The 14,808-nt window shown below is 36.8% G+C and overlaps 1 protein-coding gene across 1 annotated transcript; it reads right to left on the reverse strand.

Moving 5' to 3' along the window:
- Positions 1-1,130: 1,130 nt before the first annotated feature.
- LOC306865351 (keratin, type I cytoskeletal 18-like) lies at positions 1,131-13,177 on the reverse strand. Its single transcript, XM_079409903.1, has 9 exons — positions 13,119-13,177; positions 11,319-11,716; positions 10,601-10,683; positions 10,365-10,521; positions 8,768-8,932; positions 7,385-7,510; positions 4,641-4,858; positions 4,432-4,460; positions 1,131-1,649 (listed from the first exon to the last, which is right to left on the reverse strand). The coding sequence occupies exons 2-9, from the start codon at positions 11,709-11,711 to the stop codon at positions 1,534-1,536; spliced, it is 1,287 nt and encodes a 428-aa protein (XP_079266029.1). The 5' UTR covers positions 11,712-11,716; positions 13,119-13,177; the 3' UTR covers positions 1,131-1,533.
- Positions 13,178-14,808: the final 1,631 nt, after the last annotated feature.

Consider the following 14,808-nt stretch of genomic DNA (forward strand, 5'->3'; position numbering starts at 1 on the left):
TAAATGCCAAGTCCAGTAATACAGTAACCTTTAATAAATGGAAAGCTCTGTTGTCCTGATGGGAACCAACAACTTGATTTACATGTTTTACATTCAAATCATGTCATTTAAAAGTAACTTTGCTTTGCAAAATGAAATTAATATCACACAGGTATTGTTACAGTACATTAGGGTATTTTCAGTACTTGTCTCAATACTAGTGATTATTTCTGTTATGTGTATATTTTGTATTTATTGTATTATTTATCTTGTTCTCCAGGCTACTATACCTGCTATACAAATCCATACTTTTGATATTTTTTGTTGTACAGAAGACAGACGTGTTTAAATATCAAATGATCAAAATGGACTTGATTGAGACAATGCACACTTATTAAAGCTGCCCAGATAAAAAGGTTATTATTCATAGGTTGCTCTTTCATAGATCAGGAATCTCAAGTTTCATTCGCATAATGTTATCTCAGATCTTTGTGCTGCAATTCATTAACCAAAAAACAATTGAGACAATTTTTGATATACCATAAAATTATAGCGCTATATAAGTAATGTGGATGCAGAGCTTGTATCACTTAGACTTGGAAGAATCTGATGAGAAATACTTGCGTTCATAGAGACATCTTTGTGTTTTATTGCAGACTGGCAAATGTAATATTTAAACAATTATAATTTTTTATTTAAAAATGCTTAACTTGTTAAGCATATAATTTAATTAATGCCAAAATAATTCATTTTGATTTGGCTTTTACCAAACTGTACTGTTCCAAATTTCTGAGATGCATTTTTGTTTAAAAAATTGTAATTAAAATAATTAAAAAATGTATTTTTATTAAATAATTAAATTATGTATGCATGTATTTATTTTTTATTTTACTTACCTTGACCTATTTTTTGACAGAAGTGATTTAAAACAAATAAAGAACATGTTAATTAAACCAAATAATGAGCTCTTGTTGTATAAACTAATATTAATATAGAGTTTCTGCAAAGAACTACATATTTAAAATGGATGCAAATAAATATATGTTTATTTAAAAAAAAAAATACTATTATCTGGTGTGCAATGCAAATATGTGAATAAAGATACCTGTAGTATATTTTGGATTAAAAAAAAATTGAAGATTGGACGCCATAAACGGTCATAAAAAATGTCATTTGCATTTAATATTTTTATTACAGAGAAAGAGTGAAAGAAACAACAGATAAGCAAACACTTAAGTAAATAAATTCGTCCTCACACTACACTATTTGGAAATAAATATTAAATGCATGCAGAAAGAATAAAGAGTTGTGGTCTGATAAGTCCCTAAAAGCAATAACAGGAGCACTTGTTTCTTCTTCAGTTTCAGCTCTAAATCTGATGGCCTTCCTAGTAATTTCAGCTCTTCTGTTGCTTGAGAAAGGAAAGATGATCTCTTTGAAAGACTGGGAATGAAAAAAAATCAGGGGCCCTGTGTGGGCCCAAGGTAATGTGGCTCCTAAATAGACAATAGAAGCTTTTATACAGAGAATCACACAGACAGTCTTGTTCTTGTTTTACTTCTTTGTATCCTCAATCTGTTCAACTTCGCTGGATTCTTCCACCACTTTGCCATTGATCATGGTTTGCGTTACCACCTTCACTATCTTACGGGTACGAACGTCAGGCTCCTCTGCGGAGAGAAAGACAGAGAGAGCGGTGTGAGCGATATGCCAGATTCCTTTCAGACAGGCTCTGTGGATGGCTCTGTTATGAGAGCTGCCTCTGTTTGGCCGTGTCTAATGTGTGCAGCTCAGGTGAGAGGACAAACGCACTCCCAGAACATTCCAGAGCCACAAACGGATATCTGATCAATGTTTACCCAACAGTTCAGTCAGCTTCAAATATACTTAAGCATCAGCTCCCTATCATACTGTAAATGTGTCGTTCTACAGAACGGGCGACATTTGTGTCCCTGAAATGTGTAAAAAATGATTGCAGTCTTTTAGTTATTATCGGCAGTTTTCTAACTTTATTGCCACTTCAGTTTATTGAATTTTTTTTAAGTGCTGTCAATTCACGACTAATCACATCCAAAATAAAGGTTTGTGTTTACATAATATATTTGTGTGTACTGTGTATATTTATATGTATATGAATACACATACATCTATTTAAAGGGGTCATCGGATGCCCATTTTACACAAGTTGATATTTGATGATTCTTTATCGACTGTTTACATGATATATAGTATAGTATAGTAATATACAGTCAAATTCCTTCTCTAACCTTGACAAAAAATACATAGTTGAAAAGATTTTAAGACTCAATCTTTGAATATTGGTGAGTGACGTCAAAAAAACGTTCCAAGATGGCGGCCGCATCTACGTGCCTGGAGCGGTCGAATAGGGCACCTATATATGTCTATGTTGTAGACGCACACAGTCAATGCGCTCAAAGATTCGCAGACCGTTCCAAAAATGGCAGATGGCTTACATATCGCGGCCCATAGAAACAGTCGATGATGAGGCATCTAGGTATATATATCTATGGAGCCTACTAAACTTCAGCCGCGAAACTGGCTAACTAGTGCATTATTAGGAAAGGCGATTTGCAAAGATTCATAAAAACCCTTATACTCACTTCTTCTGTAGAAAAAGCTGGATCACGAATGATTCGCGCTAACATAGATGCATTTATGTAGATTGGGGATCAGCGCATTCACTTTAAAATGAAAGTAACGTTAATCCTCTGTGTCTTCAGCGGCTCAGACATCGGGAGTAAATGATGACTGCTATATTCATTATTAAATCCAACAATTAAACCCTTCAATCGCTTAATTGGAGACATCTTGTCTTCCCCTGCACCGGAGGCAGACAGCGCTCAGCTCACTCAGGGTGGGTCTAAGGTAAAACGGTCTTGTCAATCAACTATCGTGGGAGGGGCCTGTACAGAACTACGTCATTCTGACAGGAATCTCAGAACAGTATGATTTCAGAAAGGGGATTTTAAAATAGGGATTTAAAAAAAAAACACTGGCTGGATTTTTATCATTATAGGATGGATGTGTACACACACTTCCAACACACATTTATGTTCAAACAACTTGAAAAGTGAATTTTGCATCTGATGACCCCTTTAAGAAATATTTACATGTATGCATGTATGTATATGTGTGTGTATATATATATATATATGAATTATATTTTATATAAAAATAAATGTATATATTACATGTATTTCTTAAATAAATGCATGTATGTGTTTATATTCATATATACATATAACTATACACAGTACACAAATATATTATGTAAACAAACTTTTATTTTGGATGTGATTAGTCGTGATTAATCGATTTGACAGCACTTTTTTGCTTTATTAGCAAATATGCACCTTTGATGAAAACAAAGTTTAGAGTAAGATTAGATTTTTTCAAGAAGATAATACTTTTATTCAACGAGGATGCATTAAATTGATCAAAAATTACAGTAAAAATGTATTCTATTTCAAATAAATAAATACCCTTTTGTACTTTCTATTCATCAATGAATTCTGAAAAAACTATCACAGTTTCCACAAAAACATGAAGCAGCGCAACTGTTTAATAATAAGTGTTTCTTGAGCAGCAAATCAGCATATTAGAGTAATTTCTGAAGGATCATGTGACACTGAAGACTGAAAATTCAGCTTTGCATCACAGCAATAAATTACATTTTAAAATATATTCAAATAGAAAACAATTCATTTTATTTGCAATACTATTTCACAATATTACTATTTTTACTGTATTTTTGATCCAATAAATGCAGCCTTGATAAACATAAGAATCTTCTTTTAAAAACATCAAAGAATCTAACCGACTACAAACTTTTGAAAAGTAGTCCATAAAAGTTTTCATTTTCCTGTATGTTTTTAATGCATTATTAAAAAGAGCGGAGGTTGTGCCCAGTTTATGCATCAACCATTTTACCATAATTTTATTCTCTTTTTAAAGTGACACATTATTCCATAAATCAAAAATCCTATAATACTGACATTATTATGATTTCAATAAGTGAAATCTTCAAGGACATGCAAAGGTCTCCCCTTTTTAGCAATTTATCTTATGTTTTATGATGTGTGCCAGTAGAGAATCTTAAATGTCACCCCTCTTACCATGATTTTCTATAGTAAGCAACTAATAAATGAAGAAATTTCACCACTGAATTTTTATTTCCAAAAATAACTTTGTAGTTTCATGGCTAAAGCATAAATCTGTCAACCCTGATACATTATTTATCAATTTGCATGAGTGGTGGAATGGTGAAGTTTTTATCCAAAAATTAAAATTAATTTATGCAATATTTATTAGAGTTATGCAAATTGTTCTGCTATGTTTGTTGACTAAAACTTGTAAGATCAGGTTGTGCATATTTGTTCTAGTATTTTCTGAATGTAGCATGTGACACATTCTATATGAGTGAGTACTCACTCTTAGGTGGTGGCGGAGTCTCTTTAACCCTGTGAAATTAAAAAAAGAAACCTGATGTAAGTATCAAAATAATCATAAAGCTGCTAAAATCTCAGACATCAATATCAGTGTCACAAAAAAACAACAACAAAGAGACTAGAAGGACATTATGGTAAGTGAACAGTGCCAATTTTCATTGTTGGTAAACTGCAAGAATCTCTTGCACTCACGTTTCCTCGCCCTCCAGCAGCCTCCTGTAGGTTGCGATCTCCATCTCCAGGTTCTGCTTGATGCGCAGAAGCTGCTCGTAGTCCGTCTTGTTGCGCTGCATGTCAAGACGCAGATGCGACAGGCTTTCCTCCAGCTGGGCCAGGGTAGCCTGCAGTTGCTCCATCTCCAGGGAGTACTTCTGCCCCGTCTCACTCAGGTTACCCTCCATAGCCGCCACCTGTGAGAGGGGTTAAAAAAAAAGAAAATTCTGTCATTAATTACTTACTCACATGCTGTTCCAAACCCATAAGACCTTCGTTCATCTTCAGATATTTTTGATGAAATCCGAGAGCTTTCTGACCCTCCATAGCCAGCAACACAACTGCTACGTTCAAGGCCCAGAAAGTAGTAAGGACATCGTTAAAATAGTCCATGTGACATCAGTGGTTCAACCGTAATTTTATGAAGATACAAGAATACTTTTTGTGCTCAAAGAAAACAAAATTAACTACTTTATTCAACAATTTTTTCTCTTCCGTGTCAGTCTTCAATGCGTGTTCACAAGAGTACCACAACACATACATGTCACATGATGTCACATGGACTATTTTACTATGTTTCTGGGCCTTGAACATGTCAGTTGTGTTGCTGTGTATAGAGGGTCAGAAAGCTCTCAAAAATATCTTAATTTGTGTTCCGAAAATGATTGCAGGTCTTAGGGGTTTGAAATGACATGAGAGTGAGTAATTAATGACAGATTGTTTGGGTGAGCTATCCCTTTAAATGGGAATTTGTTAGCCGAAGCCATAGTTTGGTTAGTGCACATATTAAAGGGTTACTCCACCACAAAATTAAAATTTTGTCATTAATCGCTTACCCCCCGTGTTGTTCCAAACCCGTAAAAGCTTTGCTTGTCTTCGCAACACAATTTAATTTAATATTTAATATTAAGACATCGTCAAAAACAATGTTACGTCAAAATTATGTCACCGTAATTTTACGAAGCTATGAGAATACTTTTTGTACACAAAGAAAACAAAAATAACGACTTTATTCAACAATTCGTCTCCTCCATAGTGCCATTTTGGAGAGTATCCACTGGACGCAAATAGCGTATGCTGTTCTGTGTCAGCTGCGCCACACAGATACGCTGTTTTCATTCAAATCAAAGCGTAAATAAACATTTAAAATATATCCGTGTGGCGCAGCTGACACAGAACAGCATACGCTATTTGGGTCCAGTGGATACTCTCCAAAATGGTGCTATGGTGACGCGGGGGAGTTCTGTGTCTGCTGAGCCACACGGATACGTTTTCAACATTTATTTACGCTTTGATTTGAACGAAAACAGCATATCTGTATGGCACAGCTGACAGAGAAGAGTATGCGCTATTTGCTTCCAGTGGATACTCTCCAAAATGGAGGAGACTAATTGTTGAATAAAATCATTATTTTTGCTCTCTTTGAGTACAAAAAGTATTCTCGTAGCTTCGTAAAATTACAGTGACGTAATTTTGATGTAACATAGTTTTTGATGATGTCTTTCAAACTTGTCTGGGCCTTAACAGTGTTATTTACTTGAATTTACAGTCAATGGGACAGTCACAAGCCTCCCGGTTTTCTCCCAAAATATCTTGAATTATGTTCCAAAGACGAACGAAGATTTTACGGGTTCGGAACGACATGGGGGTAAGTGATTAATGACAAAATTTTCATTTTGGGGTGGAGTAACCCTTCAACACATGAAGCAGTGGTGCTCAAATGGGAGATGCACAATAATTCACAATCATTTCCTGTCCTCCCTCTATTATCAATAAAACTGTAAAAAGCCTGAAGATAAAATGAAAATTTAAATAACAAAAAAAAAAAATCATATTTTTGTGGAAACTGTCTCTGTGTGTTTAGTGAATAATTAGCATGTAAATGAAGCAATTCCATCAGTAAATAACTAAATTCTATTTAGTTTGCATGTAATCGTGTTTAAACTGCCAGCTACCAGTTGGTGATAAGGAACAATGAGGCTTTTTTGGCTACTGCTCACATGCTGATGAGGTGCAAAACCTTTATACAAACACATACAGACCACTATTCCTGCAAAAAAATTAATACACAGTATGTTTTCATTGTATAGGAAAGAGCAGCATGAACATTCTCTATCCTTTTTGTTCCACCGAGGAAAGCAAGTCATACAGGATTGGAGCAAATTTAATTTGAATTATTAGGGGATTAAAAGGTGCCTTTATGCATCAATTTGCACCCTCAAAATAATTGTACCAGCAGAGAAACTACTACAAAACAACCCCCATGTGAGCATCTTACGTCTTGGCTTATTTACATAAGCGTGACCTGTTTATAGTAACGTCATCTGAGATGCTGGGAGTGATCTTAGACTGGCATGAGATTCAAAGGTCATGAAAACAAGCACACCTGTTTCTAAGTGAGTGGTCTGATGGAAAAGTTCCTCTTTGGAGATCTATTACATGTGTATTACTTATAGTAGGGTTTCTACTGACCCCTTTCTTACTCCATAATCCAACAACAAACTGTGTCTGTGCTTCTTGCTGCTTACATTTGACTTGTGAAAGTAAGTAAAGGCATGCGACGGAGCATTTATGGCCTGGGTCATTCAAATAACCTCGACATAAAGGGCAGGGTTTTACTTTCCATTGCTAAGCGGTAACTGTATCTGCATTGGCCACGGCTCTAGAGGTTCACTCAGGGAACAGAAATAGTCCTTAAAAGGTTCCTCCTGTCTGGTTCTGACCTGTTTATGAAGGCTCTCCAGTTCCACTTCCAGTGTCTGCAGAAAGCGCTGCCTCTCGGTTAGTTCACTCTGAGCCCCTCTCAGGGCTTCATTACTCTCACGCACCTGCGTCTGCACCATCTCCAACTATACACACACACACACACATGCAGTGAATGGGTTACAAAAATGGTCTGCATGCAAGGCCACCATGCAACAGAAGAAAGTAATACATTCTGCTAAAGGTCTGATGAACTGCAACACAAAGTCTTATATCATGACGTATCAGTCGTAATAGCATGGAGCATTGATATTTACTAAAACAATGATTACCATGGCTCTGTGTACAAAAGTATACCTGGAGTACCATGTACATGTTCAAAACACAAGGTAATACCACAATAGTTTCTAAGTACCTTGAAATAACATTATGGTTCCATATTTAAAAAAACATGGCAATACCATTTTATTTTTGAAGTACCTTGTAAATACTTTGGATTACAAAAAAATAGCAAGGTGGGGTTTCCATGTGCACGTCATTTCCAAAAAAGTACCTTAGAGTAACATATACCATGGTTTAGCTTACAGAAATACCATGGTATCACTATGGTTAAAGAAACGTGATTGTTACCAAAAACAAAACATGGTACTACCATTCTATTTTTGAAGTTCCTCATGTAAATACCTTGCCAAAAAAGTAGCTTAGAGTAACATATACCATGGTTTAGCTTACAGAAATACCATGGTATCACTATGGTTAAAGAAACGTGATTGTTACCAAAAACAAAACATGGTACTACCATTCTATTTTTGAAGTTCCTCATGTAAATACCTTGCCAAAAAAGTAGCTTAGAGTAACATATGGTTTATGGTTTAAACATGGTTTAGCTTACATAAATACCCTGGTATCAGTATGGTTCATAAATCATGATAATATTGTGGTCTAATATAAAAAAAAAAACATGATGTTTTAAAGTATGTAAATACCATGGTTTCACTTACAAAAATACCACAGTACTACCATAGTTCCATGACATGGTATTAAAGCATGGTATTTATATGTTCAAAAAACCATAATAGTAATATATATATATATATATATAATAACATGGTAATACCACAGTATTTTTGAAAACCTTATTTAAATTGCATGGGTTCCAAAATTCCAAAACCATTGCTGTGGTACCACGTCCAAAAACATATTACGAAATACTTTGGAGTAACATGTAAATACTATGCTTTAGTGTACAAAAAATATCATGGTATTACATATTATCATTGAACAAGATGTTAATTGGGTTGTACCAAGGTGTTTTTGCCAGTTAAATGTGATCTGGGTCTAGGAAACTCTTAATGGGAGATAACAGTCACTGGTTCTGACCCTGATCCTCTGGGAACACCAACCTTTTTACAGTACCAGTTCTCAGCTTCCTCCTTGTTCTTCTGGACAATGCCTTCATACTGAGACCTGAGGTCAGAGAGAATGGTCCCCAGCTCTGGCCCGCGGGCCGCATCCACCTCCACACTCACATCCTCTTGAGAAATCCGGGCCCTCTGGCAATCCATTTCCTGTGGGAAAAGTAATGAGAGAAGGATGTTGTACGACTAAACAAATTGTCTGATAACTTTCTGTGGAACTAACAAAAACTGTTAGTCTTTGACTAATGAGATATTTAACATGTTTGGATAGGTTAAATGTGTGTGTATTTGGTGTTTGAACATTGGGGCGTGGATTGTGTGGTGATTTGAGACTGCGGAGTGAATGCTGGGAATTTGATACCATGTGGTGGCACAAGGTTACTTCATTATTAAGTTCTTCTCAATGAATATTTAATAGTGTTGATCTCATGTTGCTCACAAGGGGAGTATGTATGTGCCTCGCACAAAAACAGACAAACATGCCAGATATATTTTGAATATTCGACAACCATGACACCACACCTTTCTCTACAAATATACCCAGAGTCTTTGCGTGAGAAAGCATGAGAATAGTTTTGTACTTCCTGAATATTTGTTTCTTACTTGTTGGTTTGTGGTTCATCAATGCACCAGTGACAAGTGAGGCTTAAAACATAGTCTATACAAGTACAACAAACACGTGGTAATTCCGAACGCAGTTCAAAACACAAGTACCCATTGCATTCTCAGTACTGCCCTCATTGGCCATTATTGCATTATTCTTTTGCACGTCAGCTATTGTCATTTCAAAGCTACAGTTTAAAGAGAATCATGCTGAGCAAGCTAGATCAAGTTATTTAACTAACTAAATACTTATACTGGTTCAAAGGCACAGACGTTTAATAGTAACTCTATCACCCTCTTTTGAACGGGGACTTGTTAGTGTCAAATTAACACAAGGATAAGTATTTGTGCACCTCCTTTGCACTTGGAATTTGTTATGCATCTTTGCGTAGTTGTGTAAAGCAAGTTTCTGGCCTAAAAATGACAATCAGCACTTGACTCGGTGCCAGCAGGTTAACTGTGAGGCACATCTTACATTTCATGAGACAAAAGAACCGGGTGGATAGAGTTACAAATGACTCCAAGCATGGACAGTAGAGGTCACCACTTTAGACTCTTCAAGGGTTTGACAAGCCTGTCAAAGAAATAAAAATAAAGATACCAAAAGGGGGTTTTCGCACATTTGAGGAACAATTTTTGGTTCCTCAAAGAATCTTCGTAGAATAACTTTTTTCCACTATAAAGAACCTATCGTGCAATGGAAGGATTACATGGATGTTAAAGGTTCTTCTAACTACAATGGAACTACATATAATGGAAGAGATTACATCAGTTCCTCCATTAACGTATACACAAAAGGGAGAATTACATCAACAGAAGGTTGCAAGGAATAAAAAAAAACACTGAACTTTGGACTGGCTCGCGTCCTATTCTTAATGTGCAATTATATAGTTCTTTTTAACCAGTTTGTAAACTGAGGGAATGCAGAAATGAGGAGCAACAGGTGCAGCATCATTTCATTTCCAGGTGGAGATCTTACCTCCTCATGATTTTTCTTCAGGAAGTAAAGTTCCTCTTTCAGGCTGTCCAGGTCACCACGGAGTGTGGCGATGATCTGGTCATGGTCTGACTTGGCTTTCTTCAGGGCCACACAGTCCCGCTCCACCGAGTGACACATCGCACTCTCCGTCTCCCATCTGCAAGCACACATCAAGTCAATGCCTCCTAAAGTTCCTCAGAAGATGTTTTGAGAGGTGCAGGAAGTCATACACTCACTTGATTCTGAAATCATCTGCAGCCAGCTTGGCGTTGTCGATTTCAAGCATGATCCGAGCGTTCTCCAGGGTCTTCTTCCTTACCTGTAACATACAGAACACGAAGATGAAGGTGCACATATGCCTTCATCTCAAACACATTGAAACCACCACTTAAATGATCATAGTGGAAGATGGCACAACCAGGAGTGTCCATTCTTGCTCCTAGAAGACCACCTTCATACAGACTTTGTCTCCAACCCTTATTAAACACACCTGAACCAGCTAATTAAGGACCTTAGGATCGTTCGAAACTTTTGGCATGTGTGTTGAAGTAAGTAAAAGCAAAACTCTGCATGAAGGTGCTCCTCCAGGATTGGACACCCTTGTCATAGATGGTACTTATGGAGCAACCTGGGATTATGTTGCTTTTCTGAAAGGACACAGTTGTGATGGAAACTTAACTCATCACTTCATGGTGTTTGAACCTAGTTCCGTTGGGTAACCGTCTGAGACTTTCAACCCCTTTTACAAAGCTATTTATTTAGATTTAGGTACTTTCCTTCTTTGTTAAAAGGTAACTGTTTAGTCTGACAGTAGGTAATTATTTAACTAGTGTGTCTGGTAGGGCTAATGATCAGAGACATTGCTGAGCATGTGTATACCTACACACCACGAGCCATACAAACAATCTTTGTTTTCATTAAGTTCAAAAGACCTGAAGGGCATTGTCCACATACTTCCTGTTCCAAGGCATGGGCTTGGGCCATCATGGAATCAATATCGTGCCCTTTCGGCACACGCTCCAGCATCAGCTGTTTGATCCTCAGCTCCAGGTCAGCGTTGGACTTCTCCAGAAAGTGGACCTTGTCTAGGTAGCTGGCGAGTCGGTTGTTGAGGCTTTGCATGGCCTCTTTCTCATTTGTGCTGTTGCCATGAAGGCCATTGAGGGACAGATTGCTCAGGCCGTTCAGATCTGACATGCTCATGGAGGCAGAGCGAAACAGAGGCTTGGCAGCAGCAAATGAGACGGAGGCTTTGGATCGGGCACGTCCGCTATCCCTAAGAGACATGCTGGAGAAAGAGGGCTGCCGGCCCATAGAGAAACTTCGTACTGACAGACTGGACGACATGACCTCTGTGGACAGAATGAGATGTATTTCAGTATGTACTCAACATTTTTGATGAATAACTATAACTAATAGCCTTGTTTTTAAAATATCATCAGAGGTTATAGCCTACATGTAAGCTGGATTGTGCAACAGTGTTACAGGTATACAGTAATGTAATTATACAGCAGTAATGTAATGTGGTTTTAGAATAAGAATAAACTCAAACCACCCATTTTTGCCACATTTTGAGAAATATTTGCAGAAAAATACTAGTAACAATGTGCAAAGAAAATCATATCTGACCCTGGACCACAAAAAAATATTGTCCTAACAAACGATACAGGGTCCAGGGTCACATATTTGGTGTAGAGGAACATCACACATCTCCACCTAACCACAAGATCTCCAGCTTAAAATGTTCTCTATACAAATGGACTTTTTAAAAGAGGCCTTTCAAGCAAAGAATTTTCCATTGCTCACCTATGCTGGATTTTACATCTAGAAGTAAACGTCCAAACGCCGTAATAAATGACTTCTCAACTCTGGGCTGCTTAAGAGAGTTGGTTCCATTTATCTCCTGCCATAAAGTGATAACCGTCTGACAGCCTGCTACTGTTAAAGAGCTCTGGGCTGAAGGAGCTCTTTATGTTGATCTGGGACCAGAATCCCAACTCTGACAGAGGTGAATGTCAGGGGTGAATCTCACAAAGAAATGTCCGGATATATCTCAACAAAAAAATCAAGCCTATTTTTAGGCTTGTTAATATTGTGCATATATATAAAATGTAAGAAAAATGTAAGATATTTTGCATTGTGTGTGTGTGTGTGTGTGTGTCCACTCAGGAAACAAGTCTTAGCTAGCAATGGGCAGTTGTTTTAAATAACAAATGACTTCAGGAAAAATGCTTGTACAGTCCTTTATCATTTCATGGTTTCTGCTCAATGAAGTATTAAGATCATCAAACAATGCACAAAACTTGAATGATAAAAGATCACATGATACGTAAATGGACACTGCATTGTTGCTTTGTGTTGGCACATCAAACAATTAACTTTCTTCTGATGCGAGGTTTGCTGTCTTGGAGACTAGCCATGCCTCTTGTGTCGTCTAATACAATTGGAGTTTCTCCAAACAAGACAATACTATTCATTTGTGGACGTGCAACATCTTTAAAACCAGTTATCGGTCATTACAAAACACCTGAATAAAATTAAAAATAAACTTTTTCTCAAGAATTTAGAATTACAGAGTTCCTTCATTACGATCCCTGCACTTTAAATCTATATAACTGAATATAAATGTTGCAAATTTAATGTGAATCAAAACATATAATTCCATTTGGTTTTACCATTTGACAAGAGACTGGTGTATATGTGGTTAGGCTACTGCATAAGAAAAAAGGCTAAAGAAGTCAAGAAGTCTCATACCTGTGGTCTTGGTAGTGGAGGATGGCGTCTGTGCTGTGTGATGTGAGGAGTGTTAAGCTGCGGCCAGTACCTAACGGTGCCCTAATATAGAGCTCGGGAAAGGGGGCGGGGCTTATAGTACACCTGAACACCTGTGGGAGGAGCCCACCTGACTCTCTCAAACTCAAGCGGTTCACACTAGTGTAACTCAAGACACCAGAGATCATGGCATGAAATATTCAACAGGTTTCTGCTGTAACGTGAACAAAGAGAATGAAAAAACAAAGCCTGCTCTATGTGCTTGCATGGACAAGATCTATGAGCCAGAACAGTGTTTACTATGCTGTCCTTATCTTCCACGATTCTCTCTCAACTAGATCTGAAGGATAGCATATCTTTCCAGTATTTTAGTTGCAAACTGTGCTATACTGATCGAAAATGATGGTGACCTGGCCTAATTTAAGGGGCTATGTTCACAGAGAGATGGCAAGTGTTTGTCAGTCTTAAAGGGATAGTTCACCCAAAAATGTAAATTCTGTATTTATTTGCATACTTTTTTGTCGTTCCAGACCTGTTTGAGTTTCTTTCTTCTGTGGAACACAAATAAAAGGTATATTGAAGAATGATGGTAACTGAGAACTGGGTATGTAAAGCTTCAAAATAATAATAAAGCACTATAAAGTGGCATAAAAGTGGTCCATACATCTTTTGCACTATATTCCACGTCTTCAATTTTTGTTGTTGTTGTTGTTTGTTTGTTTGTTTGTTTGTAAGGAACAGACCAAATACTAAGCTCTTACACTGAAAATCATGACATTTATAAATATATTTATAAACATTAACTTTTATTTTTTATAAAAAAATGTAATTTTAGTTAAATTTTTAGTAAATTTGTTGCGTGCTTTTGTCATTTTTTATTATTTTTTATATTTCTTTTTATTATTAATTTTCTGTTTTATTTTATTTAGTTTTGTTTTACTTTATTTTATTTATTTATTTATTTATTTGGTAATTAATTGTGAAATTTACTAGCAAATATTCTGTGAAAATTATTTCTATTATTTCTCAAAATATCTACATTATTTACAAAACTTCAAGTTCTGAACAGGAATTGTGCTTCAAAATGAAGCTTGTACCAGCTAGAAACCAACTGTCATATTTCCAAGTTACCATTTTACTGGCTTTTCCAGCAGTGAAGCATTACATTTTTATTACAAGTGCGCAATAACTATTTTGCAAAAGGCAACAGGGTATTTCATATGATACGCACAGTCCGAGTAAGTCAGGCTGCTCTGGTCAACACCTTTCAAATGTTCACAGCAGCAGCGTAATCCTTCTCTCAAACTGTGTCATGGGAACAGGAGTTGGATAGCAAACAGAGATCTTTTGTGTCAGCTCTAGAAACACAATTAAGTGTCCAGATCTCACAAAGCTGGACTCTCAGAGCTGCAAGGCTGATGCCAAACTAGATGGCACCGCTGCGATTGATTCGATTCACACATCCGTGTGTGTTTCAGGTTACATGTCGCCTTGTCTCAAGGTTTGGTCCAGTTCCTACGTGCCTGTAAATAGGCATTTTGACACGGCAGCAAACCGCAAAGACATTCCTAAACCTAAACTCGTGTTTGCTCACACTGAGGATCAGTGTGTCTCTAGTTAAATATGCAGAATGGTGAAAGAGTACGTAAAGAAGAGATTTGGATCTGTAAGG

The sequence above is a fragment of the Barbus barbus genome (assembly GCF_936440315.1).
Source record: "Barbus barbus genome assembly, chromosome: 47".
In the NCBI taxonomy this organism is placed as follows: domain Eukaryota; kingdom Metazoa; phylum Chordata; class Actinopteri; order Cypriniformes; family Cyprinidae; genus Barbus; species Barbus barbus.